Source organism: Crocuta crocuta, unplaced genomic scaffold, assembly GCF_008692635.1.
Source record: "Crocuta crocuta isolate KB4526 unplaced genomic scaffold, BGI_CrCroc_1.0 scaffold6, whole genome shotgun sequence".
In the NCBI taxonomy this organism is placed as follows: Eukaryota; Metazoa; Chordata; class Mammalia; order Carnivora; family Hyaenidae; genus Crocuta; species Crocuta crocuta.
Genome location: NW_027531917.1, coordinates 5,367,232 through 5,382,861, shown reverse-complemented (window position 1 = coordinate 5,382,861; position 15,630 = coordinate 5,367,232). Strand labels below are relative to the sequence as shown.

Genomic DNA, 15,630 nt, shown 5'->3' with positions numbered 1-15,630 from the left:
ACGCTTAACCAACTGAGACACCCAGGTGCCCCATGTTTTTCAGTTACATTATTTGATTCAGTTTTCTGCATATAAATGATTTGATTCATAGATTTTTATAGTAATCAAAATAAAAATAAAGCTTTAGTCTAGTGAAAGGATATTAAAGGGACTGATTCAATATTTTAGGGTATTGACAAATAACTGAATTATTACATCAAATTACAGCATTGGAAGGGGAAATAAAACATAAAACTAAACTTTGAATTCTGGGGATGGTCATGTGTGAAGTCAGGCAAGTTCTTTACCTTCTCTGGGCTTCAGTTTTCTTAGTTCTGTTATGAAGCAATTGTTCATATCCTATTCAATAAAAAATATTTCTTATGAAAACTTCAGTAACACAGGAGTGCCTGGGTGGCTCAGTTGGTTGAACGTCCAACTCTTGATTTTGGCTCAGGTCATGATCCCAGAATCAGAAGATCAAGCTCCGCATTCTCTATCCCTCTCCCTGTGCCCCTCTCCTGCTCAGGCCCTTCTCTCTAAACCATGAATACTGAGAACAAACTGAGGGCTGATGGTGGGGGAGAGGGAAGGGGAGTGATGGGCATGAAGGAGGGCACTTGTTGGGATGAGCACTGGGTGCTATATGTAAACCAACTTGATAATAAACTAAGGAAAAAAATAAATTTGATTTTAAAAAAGAAAAAAATAAAAAATAAGTCTCTTAAATATAAAACAAAAAATTAAAAATTAAAAATTAAAAAACTTAAGTAATACATAGAATGAGATGTGCTAATGAATTAATTGAAGTAATATATTTTAAAAGGTTTCCTAAGTAGTAGTAATATATACATCCCATGTAGTTTTTACAGTTTTATCAATGAAAGAAATAATATGTTGTTACCATACGTTACCTAGTTTTTTCTTCAAAAATAGAAGCTTTCAAATGTCATTTTTTAAATCACTGCTAAGCATCTCAGAACTTGCTATGTATACCCTGTGCTGTAGAGTGTGAGTTCTTAACTTTAATGTTTGAATTAATCTTCATGAAATATAAAAAAGGTCATTCTTGAAGTGAATTATACAATTGTCTTTCCACTTTGTTGAAAGAGACAGTGTGTAAAACCTGGTCTGTTAATTCAAGTATTTAAGGAAATAAATTAGCAATAATATAAACAAAATCCTTTAAGTCTGTTTGTTGATTTAAATTTGCAACAAATACTTAATCTTAAAATGTGGGATACTAAGAATCCATCTACTTTATTGGTAATTTTGTAATTGAAGAAGAAGGCGTTATGTTGTGGTTATGGCCTTGATCTTCAGCCCTTATTTTAGGTTTGCATCCTAGATGACAAATAAAGGCAAATACCGTGGAAATTTTCGGTATCCATCATCATATTTTCAAGCATATACTAAGTTGTAAAATAATTTCTTTAGTGAAATGTCACCCAGGGAAATTTTAATATTGTATTTGTGTTTCAGCTTCTGATATGGCGGCTGAACAGGGACAGATTCTCGTGATAGCCACTGCAGCTGTTGGGGGATTTACTCTCCTCGTCATTCTTACTTTGTTCTTCTTAATCACTGGGAGGTAATGGAAGCATACCAGATTATTCCTATGATTTGTGAATAACCCTTCTCTTGTAATACTGTGTATTCATATGCTTTTAAATGTAGCAAACTATGAGAAAAAAAGGGATCAGGGCAGACTGCTCTGACTGAAGTTTATATGATAAGAGACCTACCATGTCTAGTTCTCTGTATCAATAGGCTTCTGAATATGGAAGCAACTAAAGATGTGATAGAAACACATTGAAAACTATGAAAGATAAATTCTTACTCGATAAGTTTTTCCTTTACTATATTCAAATTACAACATGAAAGAAAATTTTCTTGGAGAAAAAAAATAATTCAACAGAGAATTTATATAAAAGTTCTTTATAAACTTAGTGTTATAGAATGTGTTATATTTATTCATTAAATGTTGATGGGATCTATATTAGAATTGTATTAATTGGTTATATAAATCTGGTATTTCTTTACTTTAAGGTAATAAGGATGAAAATTTAAAGTAACAATAAATTGAACAGAGCAAAAGACCTAGATTTGAATGCTGACAAGCTGGTCAAAGTGCTTAAGCTGTCTAAATCCTATATTTCTATTTTTGCACACATTTGGTATAATAATGAATTAAAACCATTTACTGATTTTTAGATATATTGGATTATTACCATGAGCCAGGTACTGACTATAGAGAGATGTGAATAAAGGTAATATGTATGAAATCATATAAAAGATTCTTCTGTAACTCTTGTTATTACGCCCAGACTTTTGTAAGAAACTGTGAATATATTCAGATCATATTTTTATTCCTACAAGGGAAAAATTCTTCTTTCTTGATTATCAATAGTGGTGCAAATGGACATATCATGAGTTTTCCTGATAATATGGAAAACACACACTGCAAAAAAACCAATGTCATGATTTAAAAGTGCAATAAGAATGCCAGCCAAAAAATAAGCATCCATGATGATACCAGCTAAAGTGTACCATCTCAACTGGAAGTGTTGATTCTTGACAATGAGCAAATAACAAAAAGCTACTTTCAGGGGCAATAGTTCAGTGAATAAACAATAAAACCCTTTTGTTTTATTTATTTAAAAACTCTACTTACATTGCAATATTTTATTAAAATTCAGTTTTAAGTTATAGAGGATATGCATGCATGAAAAAATTATTATCTACAATTTTAGAGCATGCTAAATGTGTAGACCAGTAAGTTCACAAATACTTAGATGGCATTATCAAGGTTGGGTACCTGCCTGACTGTAACTGTTACCTGTCGAAGATGTCAGATCTAGGTGTAACAAACCCACTTTTATAGAACTTATCAAGAAACAAAGAAACACATGAATATTCTAATGTGGTTGAGTTGAAATGGTGACTTCTTTATGAAATTAGTTGTAAAATGGGCACTTTTACCACACATTTACTTAAAATTTTTATGTATAAATAGACATAGTATTGTTCTTGTAATAAATAAAGAGTGTCTGAATCTCCTGTTTTGGGAGGCTGATTTACTGATAGAAGAGTGATAGCTATAGTAACAAGAAAAAAAACATATGAAAGAATGCAGGAAATACTGATAAATTAATCCTAATAAAAAGTGCTAGTTTGGACATGTCATGGTGCCACTGTCATATACTATTGCCCAGCACTCTCCTGTTTCTTTCTCCCTTTATACCTCATGCTAAACTCTGACAGGTCCTTGCCATCATCACAGCTTTGGTACAACCATCTTTTATAGTGGGCAGAAAAAAAATCTTGGGGTCTCTAAACCAACTAACCATTAGGTTGAAAACAAAATATTCAGTATGACATGCTACAAATACCAAACATGATCTACAAAATCCTTAATCACTAGCAGGAGAGAGCTGGTTATAAAAACTGACAAACAGGCAAAACCCTACGCATCCTGGTGGAGGTCTAAGCTCGTTTGAAAAACAAAACAAAAGAGAAGTTAGAGTTCTTATGATCATACCTACAACTCTCTTATTAGAAGAGGGATTAGAATACAATTTTGGTGCATATAAAGTCACAATGACAATCTAATTAGGCAAAAAAAACAATATGCCAACACTTTATGTGTTGCTACATGTTTAGCAAACCTTATTAGAAAAATGTTAAGTGGAAGAATGAACTCTACTGTGTTTTCATTGCCATTTATAACATAAGTGCTGCTCATGCATTGTGAGTTGCGGGACATTGATACCTTGATAATACTCCATTTATCATGGAGTTGCACATAACTTAAAGGCAATCAGTTTGCAGCCCAGAAAGATGATTCCATCATTAAAGTATCATGGGGACCTATGAGGTGATCCTAACTCCAGAATCACAAATTATGTCAACTAGACTGTGATAATTTAGATATGATGGTTAATTTCATTCAAAAAGACTTTTATTTTCTTATTTGAAAGTATTCTTGAAGAAGTATGGGGTACTTAAGTATGATTTTATTTAAACAGCAGGGCCACTTTTACCCTCAATTTTTTTTAAAAAAAGTCTATAACTATATAATGGAAATTGATTTAAATGATGTTTTATTTAGTAGTGAGTCAGTATATGGCACAATCAGATGTAATTTTTAAGTTACAGTTATGTTCATTTGTAGAATATGAGTTAAGTCTTTATTTCCTCATAGAGTATTTCAGCAGTGATTTAAATAGCACATTACCATGTAGATAAGCATTTCATTAAAATATCAGAAAATATTGCCCTAACACATAAATATGGGAGGCTTAAAAGAAGACATTACAGACATTGTAGGCTAAATCAATTTGGCCTAATAAACTTGAGATGGGCTCAAATGGTATCTTTATTTTTGATTTCTGAAGCAGAATTATCTTTAAAAGATAATTTAATGGTAAAGACAAATTTGTACTAAATTCTTTTCAGCTTTTACTTTCCATGTTTTCCAATTTATACGACATTAGAAACTAATATTCTACATCGGGAAAGCTATTTGACTTACAAAAGATTTAAAAAAATCATTTTGAAGTATACCTTAAGCACGTGATAAGGGAGTATTCATTGAAAATAATTCTATAAAAACTGTAAGACATTTCTGAATAAATACTCAATTTGCCATAGGATTTGAGGAAAATTCACATTGAAAGATTGGATGATATACCACATATATAGTCTGTTTAACCATTTGGAATTAGAAATGTGATGAATTGTCAAATCACATGGATGTTGAAGAATTTATTCATGTTGCAGAAGTCATGCGAGATCAGCATCTCCTCTTTCTCAGAGCACAGTTATCCCAAGAGAGAACAGAACATACCTTTACCAAACTTCTGACATTAAAAAAGAAATGCTCTTCAACAGTGAAACTAGATGACATTTGTCTAAATTTCTGAGGTTCTGACTCAAAAACATTTCTTCGTTTTGACTTTTAATGCTTTCTACCAACTCCAGCTATTAGAAGTTCTGTAAGGAAGCAAGTGATGGTTATTGCTGATTATAGAATATTCTCTAAGATTCCTATGATTTGAGCAAATCAGTCCACATGAGAATATTTTATTCTTATCTGGGGTTAATTCTGATCTATTAAAAAAACTTGTATGGAGTATTTCCACATGTTATAAAGATACTCTTAAACATGGCCTTTGTGATAAGAAGTTGGCCCACTAGTAATAGGTATTTTAGTTGATTTTGGTTCTCATCCAGCATAATTCTAAAACTAAGATTCTGCTTACCCTTTTCAAAGGTGCCAATGGTACATCAAAGCTAAAATGAAGTCAGAAGAGAAGAGGAGAAACCACTTACAGCAGAATGGACATTGTAAGTAATACTGTGACCCTTCTATTATTTTATATTGCTCCAGCCCTCAAAAGTTCATTTTAAATTTGTATCCACTGAGTTGAGAAAACCTGAAAAAATATATTTCCAACCTTTCAGCATTAAGACTTTTCATCTGGTTTCCAGGTTTGTTGGTGGAAATTGCACCTGCTTCTCATTAAATGATAGTACTTTTTTCCTAATTCTGCTTGATGGAAAACACGAAGACTGAATATGCTTAAAATACAAGATGACTGCTTGTATCTAGTTATTTACCATTCACAATGGCTCCTGAATGTGAGTTGGTTTAATTTAGTGGAGCATTAGCCATAGAAATATTAAGGAACTTTTATTCCTTCTTGTAGGGACTGTCATTTAAACATATAACAAATTAATTTACAATTCATTAACACTAAAAAGGAAAATCAGCTCTTTAACTGTTAGAATATGTATGAAATCCTTGAGCAGACTACAAGGTTATATTCATTTGTAGAATCTCTTCCAAAGTAAGCTATAATTGCCACCATAGTTGGTTTGATAATTGCCACCCTCTCCTCCCCAACGCCTAGCTTCACCTCCACCTCCAAACGGCAAACTACTTTGTCAAGACAGTTTTCTGTCATGAGATGCCGAATTAACAAGAAAGGGATGTTTCTAATTAACCACAGTGTAGAAATAATGTGAGGCAAGTTGTTTAACTCTTTAAACTCATGATTACTTCAGGTGGAGCCAAAGGACTAAGGGACTTTTCAATCTATATCACTTTCTGAAAGAGGCAGAAAGGAGTTAAGTGAGTAAATTATAAACTAGAGGAATGGTTTAGGGCTATTTCTAAGGCTCACAGGATTTTTCAGTGGTCTGAGGACTATCTGCATTAGGATGTTGCATCTTCACTCACCAAAGTTCTGACTCAGAAGGTCCATGGTAGGGCCAAGACACATGCATTTTTAGCAAGGCCTCCCTGGTCTCTCTTCTTTTTAGAATACATTTGAGGCTTACTGCACTGGCAGAGAAGGGAAGCTAAGACAGCCACTGCCAGCCCTGGGATGTGCTGGAAATGCTGTGAACAGATGCATAAACTTGGATCCAAACACCTGGATAGATGACATATGCTGAGCAAACTTAAGACTCACTGCAGGGCATTTAGTCTTGAAATGCAGAGGAAAAAAGATGCTCCTGAGATATTTATTATCTGGTTTCCAACTAGCAGTTTAGCATAAACTAAACCAGATGGGTCCGGCAAGAAGCAATGAAAATAACCTAAGTTAGCCAAGGAAGTAAAAGAAAGATAACAAACCGAGTTTTAAGAAACCATGGGTAAGTTAAATAAGTAACCAGATAATTGACATATATTATGTTTACAAGGAAAAAAAGGTGATATTAACACCACATATCCAATTAGATACTGCTAATCATCTAATAAATAGTAGCCACTGCATTTGAGTTTAGAGTATTCATTCTGAAACCACCACTCCCATTAAGTTACAAAAAATGTCTGCAATATGAACCAGAGGTAAAGATCACCTGTTCTTTTTTCCTCCAATATAAACTTTGGAAGTCAAGAAAAGCATAGTATTCTCAGAATCATTGTCAGGCCTAAGTATAACTTGAATGCTTTGCTGGTGATATTTGGGGAATGACTAATATTCTCTTGGGTACTCATCTGGTAGCAGAAGACAGTAAGCAAAAAGTAATGACAGGAGGCAACAGGCATAGAGAACTCATGAAGCAAACTCTGCTAACAAAGGACATTTCAGCACCTCCTCTAAACTCGCTTTATTACCTTTTATTTGTTTGCTTTTGAGATTTTCTTGCAAAAGCATGTTTCTAAGGAAACCTAGCCAACACATAACTCGGGTATTATATGGCTTTCAAAATCTAAAGCAACAAAACCAAGTATCATCTATCTACTATGCCATGAATTTGCATTGATCTTTTAATCCCTACTAATTCATATTTAATAAAGGTTTGCTGTGTGATTATTACCTGTAAAACCATACCTGAGGTATTTGGAAAGATACAAAGATGTGTAAGAGATGATCTCCTGTCCTCCAGGAGTCAGAAATCTGCTGGAAAACAGAAAGCTACCAGCAAAACAGGAATAGCCACACACAGTCTGTGATTTCTTCTGATACTGAAAGAAGTTGAATATGAAGCGCTAACCGCACATCAAGTTTTCCAGCCATCCCTATTCATCTTCCTAGTGCAAAGGGTCCAGGAGGGACCATAACAGGCTTGCTTGTTTTGGCAGAAAAAGTTTTGGGAGAAAGACTTTTGCCTTTTCCCCCTGTGTCCTAAGCTAGATCAAGTACAAAATGTATTGGTTATTAGTGAATTAGTGAGCCTGATTAAACATTTTACAGATATACAATAAATAAATGTGTTTTCTGGAAACTGTCAGCTCACTCTCTGTTAAACCATCAGGTCATCTTACACTAACAGGTAAATAAATTTTTTCCAAGTACTCAGATCTTTATTAGGGTCGTGAGGAGGAGTGGGACAGAAAGAAAAGAGAGTTGAATTTAAGTAAGTAACAAGAATGACTACTTTAGTATGTCAATCCTTGTTGTAAACATACACAATATGTGTAATTACTAAAACACTTTTAAACTAAATCAATCTTTTTTTGTATTGCAGTACGCTTCCCAGGAATTAAAACTTACATAGATCCAGATACATATGAAGACCCGTCCCTAGCAGTTCATGAATTTGCAAAGGAGATTGATCCCTCAAGAATTCGCATTGAGAGAGTCATTGGGGCAGGTAAACATAAAATCTGTACTTTTGAAGATATGATTCCATGATGATTTTGTAATTAGTTTATCAATGTATTTTAAATCTTAGCAGTTTTAGTCATTGAAAAATTTTAAGGAAGGAGAAGTAAAACTATCTTCTATATGCTGTTATTTTTTTAAGTATGTAAGTACCTAAATTCATTTTCTGAGCAATGAGAGAATTCACAAATGTTATTTTTAACTCCTATAGTCTTCTTTCAGTATGGAGATAACTTACAATCAAACTAGAGTCATACAAGAATTCGTTTTGAAGATGGAACTTCAGGAATTTTTCATAAGTTGTTATAGATTTACTCAGGCCCCAGGACGCTTGGGTGGCTCAGTCGGTTGAACATCTGACTCTTGATTTTGGCTCAGGCCATGATCACAGGGTCATGGGATTGAGCCCTGGTCAGGCTCCAGCCTAAGATTCTTTCTCTCTCTGCCCCTCTCCTCAGTTCATGAATTCTCTCTTTAAAAAAATAAAATTAAAAATAAAACAAATGATTTACTCAGGCCCCAACATCTATAGTTATATACTATAATTAGTATTCATATGGATGACATTGAGGCTCTGCAAGATCCAGAAGTGTTCTGAAAACCACTGAGAATAAAATTAGCTTCAGTATAGTTTTATATCATTTCAGTACTAATTTGTGATTTTCCCTATGTAGAATGCTCAAACAGAACACTACTTTATTCAGCTATTCTAAGTAAATACAAAGTTATTGTGAATTAATTCCCAAGAGTTTATTCTGTACATTACTTAGGACAAAGTCTAAGCTGATATAACAAAGAGACCCCAGCATAATTTATTCCTCTTTCAAGTCCTTGATCAGGTGAATAGTCCATGTTAGCAGAGGAACATTCAGGAGGTCTTAAAAGGACCCAAGTTCCTTGTACTGTTTGTTCTGCCTTTCCTTAGTATGTCATCTTACTCTGAATGGTCAAAGCTGGGACACCAGCATATCTGCTCTGCTTTCCAGCCTGTGAGAAGGAGAAGGAAAGAGTTCAGTCTTTTTTTTTTTTTTTTGGCTTTGTTTAAAAGGCAATAACACAGAACTCCTAAACATGTCTATTCACATCTCAATGGTCCAGTTAAATTACCTGGGCACAAGGAGAGAGAGTTTGGAAATATATTCTCTGACTGGGCAACCATCCATAAAACTAAGAAGGAGAAGGAGAAAGTGTAAGTAGAGAAGGGAGACTGGATCCTTAACAGGGATATTGGTCTCCTCTCAATGCTGGATATCTGTTAATGCTTTTGAGAGAGCAGTAGTTACAAAGCATGACTGTTCCAGCCAGGTATCATGTCTTTGCAGAAGCCAAAGAAAGCAGCTGATCATCCTTTGTCTCTTTCCAAAGCCCTTCTTCACCACAGAACCAGCTGCATAATCTGCAGAGACCAGTGTAGAATAAAAATATAGTCTCTTGTTAAAAATTTACTAAGAATTCCGAGACAGTGACATCAGGGCCTTAAGCAAATGACAGAGTCCTAAACTCAAGACTGTATGCTGGTTCCATTAAATGGACTCTGTTTCCCAGAGACACAGTAACATAGCACTATACAGGAATTCCAGAGACATTTGGAGAGTCCTTCATTATATCACTTTATTCCCTATGCACAATGGGTTATCTCATCTCCTACAAGGCTAGATCTCCCTTTGAAAGCTGACACAAGGGGCCTATGTACTTAATCCTAATGCTCACAGATGAAGAGCCTGTCTTATCAGAAAGATTAAGAACCTGGAATGAAACCAGATTCCCTATTCTCTTCTGCTGAACGTAAAGCACATCAAATGGTATAATTGAAAGAGTGATTGCATTCTATTCATTTAGTTTGTGGATTCATTTACTAAACACAGCAGAGGAATAGAGAAGAGAGGAGGCTAAATAATAATTCCATTGCACCCTACCATTGGCTTTTCCCCTCAAGTCCCCAAGAAAAAGTAGTATGTCCTTTTATACGGCAGTGTTCAGTACTCATGTAGATATAGTAGAAGCATTTTCCACTGTAGCCCTTTGTGCATAAATTAAATGGCAGCATCTGAAATCATAATGTTGAGAAATAAAATCAAACATATTAAATGTTAACAAATAAATTATTTTTTAGTTTTTTTAGATTTTCTTCAACCACAATATAAATTTCATCCTAAAAAAACAAAGTATGACACATTGCCAAAGCAGTGACTGTTAAAGAGACTACTTGAATATCATATTCCCCCTATTCTATCTAACATCTAATATGTTGTATTGGAATTCCTCTCATTTGGCAAAGAAAATATCTAAACCAGGTAGTCAATCCTATATATCAGTGTCTCCTTTTTATATTTATTCACCTTTGATTACTTCAACTTTCAAACAACATGCTTAGTGTCTTTTTACTGTTTGTATTTAAAAAGTTATAAAAATAAAAATGTTTTAGGAGACAAAGTTGTTGTAACATAACTTTCCCCTTTGCACTCCTGACCAGTGCTACTTTGTTTCTGTAGTTTGACCAAACAATGCTTTTTTCACCCCATTACATCATGTTCCTAAAACTCTATTTGGATGTGGAAAAAATTAGTATGTGGACATTTCCCTCAACAGTAGTGTGAAAAAAGCACTGTCTGGTCAAACTACAGAAGAATTAATAGAACTATGTAGAATCGCTGACATAATTACATTACAGGTTACTTGCCTAACACTTTACTGTAAATCTTTTCCTCAGGTTATCTCATGTCCTTTATTTTTCCCCACCTATTTGACTGTTTCTTCTCAGACTCCTATTTTCTCATCATCCATGTACATTAGTGTGCATTAGGTGTTTCCCTTGGAAGTGTAAATTAAATGACTTGAGTGGACAAAGGTCTGTTGGAGTAGTGGCAATAGTAGAGAGGCAGGACACAAGGTCTTAATAATTGTCAGGGGAAGGGTATTTAGGTCTGATTGAAGCACTGAGAGAGCCACAGAGGGGATACCTGGATTCACCATCATTGCTGAGGAAAAATCAACAAGACTTACATGGTTTTTTGGTGAAGAAACAGTTAAGAATGCTGTCCTGGGCACTGTCCAGGTTAGTGAAATGTTCCAACTCTAGGCAGAGAAGGGCCTGCAGAGTGAGGCTATATGTAGGCGGCAGTATTATTTACTAGGCTTCTGAATTCCCGGGTTCCTTTAAATGGGTTAGATTGTAGATGAAAGAGATAATAAAAGCTGAGGGTTGATAAAGCCTATGCTACCTACAAGCTCATGCTTTCGATTCAGATCTGGCATGGATAAGCGTCAGTGGTCCAGTATGAACAGTTCCCAAAGTTGACTCAAATTTGGACGTTAAGTTGAAACAGGGTTGCGGGATCAAACAAATTGGAGTTGAGTAGTGATTCTGCAGTTTAACAGTTGCATGATTTGGACAAAATTCTAAGCTTCAATTTCCTCATCTGTAAAATAGGCATACTAACCTACCTTCCAAGGTTGTTGTCAGGCTTAATTGAGATATATATGTATAAAAACACCTGGCATTCAGCACAAGGAATGCAGCAAACCATCTTGACCTGTCTCCTTTAGTGTGTTTTATTGTTGAAGCTTTAACATAAATAGCTATCTCCCTTGTGAAATTGAATGTTAACCTTTGGTAATGATAATGCTTACCCTAGCTTTTTTTTTTTTTTTAAGCTACTTCCCTTTGAAGATTCTTTAATTCTAATAATGATGATGATTAATACATATTTTTTATTCAGCACCTACTCAAGTCCTGACCTCGTGTTAAGTGCTTTTCATGTATTTTCTTGTAAAATTGTCGTAATAACCCCATGAAGCAGATATTATTATTCTCATTTATAGATGAAAAATGAGGTTAAGAAACATTAAGTGGCTTGCTCAAGATTATAAGATTAGGTCATAGAAGACAAGGGTTTAAACCCAGCTATGAGGGACTCCCAAGCTACCATTCTTAACCACTATGTTATATTGTATCTATGCTATTAGTTTACTTTATTCTTCCTCAAACCAAAACACTGTGTCCATAAAAGATATCAAAATGTGTTTTAAAAAGGAACCATTCCCAATTTTAAAAATCTTAAGTAGTTTATAGGTATTTAAAATCACTGAAACAAAAATTTTAATTGAAAGACAATCAGGAAATCATTTTCATGAAAGGATATTAAATTTCTTATTCTGTATGGATATTCAGAGAATAAATGTATTTTCTGGAGAAAAGAAACTACATATAAACCAAAGTCTGAAAGAACCAATTATAGAGATACACACAATCTAGAAACAATTGCAGTCCTTAAAATTTTATTATTAATATTTTATCATTCATGAAAATGTGTGAGAATTTATAGATATGAAAGTTTATTTGTGTTCTTTTAAGATTGTAAATACTACATTATTTTTGTATAAGAGCTCAAAAATTATACTTACCTGTTCTCATATAACAAAATATAAGAATAATGGATAAATATGAGAAAGTTGAGAATATAAAGACTGAAAAACAATCCAGAAATTAGATAAAATTATTTCTGAGGCCAAAGTAATACTTCAAATAAATAAAGGGGCAAACCATTAAGCATTTTTCCTAGGGTTGGGAGGGATTTTAAGTTCAAGGCTGTTATTTGCTGCTGGCCAGTGAGTTATTAGAATTATTTTCCTTGTGTTTTGTTCTAAGAAACAAATGTTATTTGGGGGTGCTTGGGTTTCTCAGTTGGCTAAGTGTCGGACTTCAGCTCAGGTCATGATCTCACTGTTCATGGGTTTGAGCCCCGTGTCTGGCTCTGTGCTGACACCTCAGAGCCTGAAGCCTGCGTCTCCCTTTCTTTCTGCTCCATTTCCACCCATTCACTTTCTCTCTCTCTCTCTCTCTCTCTCAAAAATAAATAAACAAAAAAATTATTTAAGAAAAGAACAAATGTTATTCTAATGCCAGCATAATCAAATGCCATTTATTGCTTAGATTTACTTTTCTAAAATTTGCCTCCTCCTTCTTAAATAACAGTATGTCTTTCTAGAATATTAAAAGCCCTAATTTAACTAATGATAAGATTATTCAGAATAAGTAATGCATCATTGAGCAATTGGCTTATCAATGTAATTCAAATGAGCTTTCTCAGAGGAAAATTTAGCAAATCTCATATTGGTGCAATAAATAGCATCTTTACTGTTTAAAATAAAAAGGAATACTTTCCAGGTTTCTAATTGGGAGACATGATGTCGAGTCATTAAATATTTCTTAAATTAGTTGCTAAAAAATGAACCCCAAAATAGCTATATTAAAATTTTAAGAAGAAAATGAGAAATGATATTACACTTAACCATAACATTTTTTAACATGTTCATTTACAGTGCCTTTTATAAGGCACTGTGCTAATGTTTTTTTTTTCATATTAAGTCACTATGCTTATCAAAACCATATGTAATCAAACTGTCTTCCACAGCTTTTGTCCTGGGATTTTCAACTTAGTAACTATCCAAATATTATGTGACAAATCCTTAGAAAACTTATGCAATGTCTAGGCTTAATACGCAGGCACTCATGCGCACACGCGCGTGCATATGCATATATATACATATATTCACAGCATATACACATACATACTTAAAGTTCCTTATCTTTCACTGTAATTTTTTTTTAAATGAGTTTTCTAGGACACTTTTTTTGGTATATCACTATTCTATTTAATACTGGCAGCTTATCTTTGTTCATCAATACAGGCCTGAATTTCCATGAAAATGCACATTTCCATTTAAATGAAGTGAGCAGCTCTGTTGCATAGGAGACTATCAAGATCATCTATCTTCTTTGACTTTTTGCATCATAAAATGAAATACTGTGGCCAGAGGACTGTAAAACAGAAATTCCCAGGCTAAAAGAACCAAGTCAGATTAGGATAGAATCATTATTTTACACATATCTTGAGAGATAATGAGAAAACTGGTAAACTGAATTTTAATCATGGGCTGGAAAAGGTCATTGAAAGGCTCTCCCTTTTTCAGGGCAGTCCTGAACCTAAACCATTAGAAGAAAAACTTGTCTTGCAGAGTATCTATAATTTTGAAAAATTATTCCATTGAAAAAATCATTCTTGTGTCTCTATGCCCATAGGGCACCCTCTTATATTTGACCTTCCCTCTTCCCCTAGTCTCAGTGGAAATGCATAATATCTCTCAGCCATTCAAATTCTATTCCTTTATCTATACAAAAGTCATTATTGCCTCCACTATCAGCCTTCTCTTCTGTTGGCTTAGTATCACCATTTTTTTTTCTCCTTCCTAGACTAGTCCAGGAAGTTTTAATTGTTGGTTTCTCAGCAATCATCTGCAGGTAAAAGAAAGTCAAAAGGACAACAAAAAGGATATAAAAAGTGAATGACAGACCAGTGATTTATTCAGCGTAATATCTGGTTCTGTTATTGCCATCTCCTTTGAGGTCATGGTTGTACTTGCTAATGTGCAGGGCAAAATGCTCACATTCCGGGCCACTGCTAATTCTCCTGCCAGCCACCAACTAGCCTTTTAGAATCTCTTTTTTTTTTTTTTTCAGTTCTCTTAAAGGAACTCTCTTATCCCCTATGTTATTTTTGTTCCTCTTCCACAACTATATTGTATTTTGTTTGCAACATGAGAAGAGGAATGTAGGCAGTATTCCAGATGCAGTCTCAGAATTCATTTTTTACAAGAAGAAACTTGTGTTTATGGCTTATTTCCTCCGTGATTGATGAGATGATCTTCTCAAATGTAAATTTTGTTCTTGTTCGTCAATTTAAAGGATTTATGGTAGAGGTCAGATTAATTTTCTTTTCTATTCTTGGAAACCCCTTTGCCCAACCAATTAGATTGAAAATAAAATCAACAGCAGATTCTGGCAAGACTTTTGTGCATTTTACTCAAGAATTTCATAGCATTCTAAATCAAATGATGTAATGAAAGATAAGCTTTATCCATTCTCCCTGGACATTATAGTATGAATAAAAAGGGCAGACTAGAAGCAGACAGACCCAGGCTTGAATCACAGTATTATTGTTAATTCACTCTATAACCTTCAGCAATTTAGTGATCTCTCAGAAATTTGGTTTTCTCACCAAATAGATTCACACTACTACTACTACTCCTACTCCTACTATTACTACTACTACTACTATTTACTACATACTAGTAAAATAGATGCATACTACTACTAATAATAATAATAATACCTATTGTGTAGGATTAGTGTAAAATTTAGAGATGACACATACTGAGGCTCTGTCATACAATAGACACTCAGTTAAAGGGCAGAAACAAGACTATGAGTTTAAAAATAGTTTTTATATTCACTTGAAATGGCTAAGAAGAATGATACTCTATATGCTACTCTCAAAATATTTTTGATATAAATATCTTCCCATACAGAATTTGATCATCAGTGCCATAGTAACTGGAACGATATGTATGATTTTCAGAGTTAGTTGAAAATTAGTAATTAAAAATGAAGTCTCATCTTTGTCAGTACATTAAGAGCTATGTGCATATTAATAAATTATTTCCTCTTTTTCTTTTTTTAAACTTTTTAATT

The 15,630-nt window shown here is 33.9% G+C and overlaps 1 protein-coding gene across 3 annotated transcripts in view; it reads left to right on the top strand.

Moving 5' to 3' along the window:
* The window catches only part of LOC144240513 (ephrin type-A receptor 6), an 877,144-nt gene that overhangs the window by 624,926 nt on the left and 236,588 nt on the right, over positions 1-15,630 (top strand). For all 3 annotated transcript variants that reach the window (XM_077774886.1, XM_077774885.1, XM_077774887.1), the window contains 3 exons: positions 1,462-1,570; positions 5,255-5,328; positions 7,963-8,088. In XM_077774886.1, the coding sequence (XP_077631012.1) occupies positions 1,462-1,570; positions 5,255-5,328; positions 7,963-8,088 (309 nt within the window). The remainder of the gene's footprint in view (positions 1-1,461; positions 1,571-5,254; positions 5,329-7,962; positions 8,089-15,630) is intronic.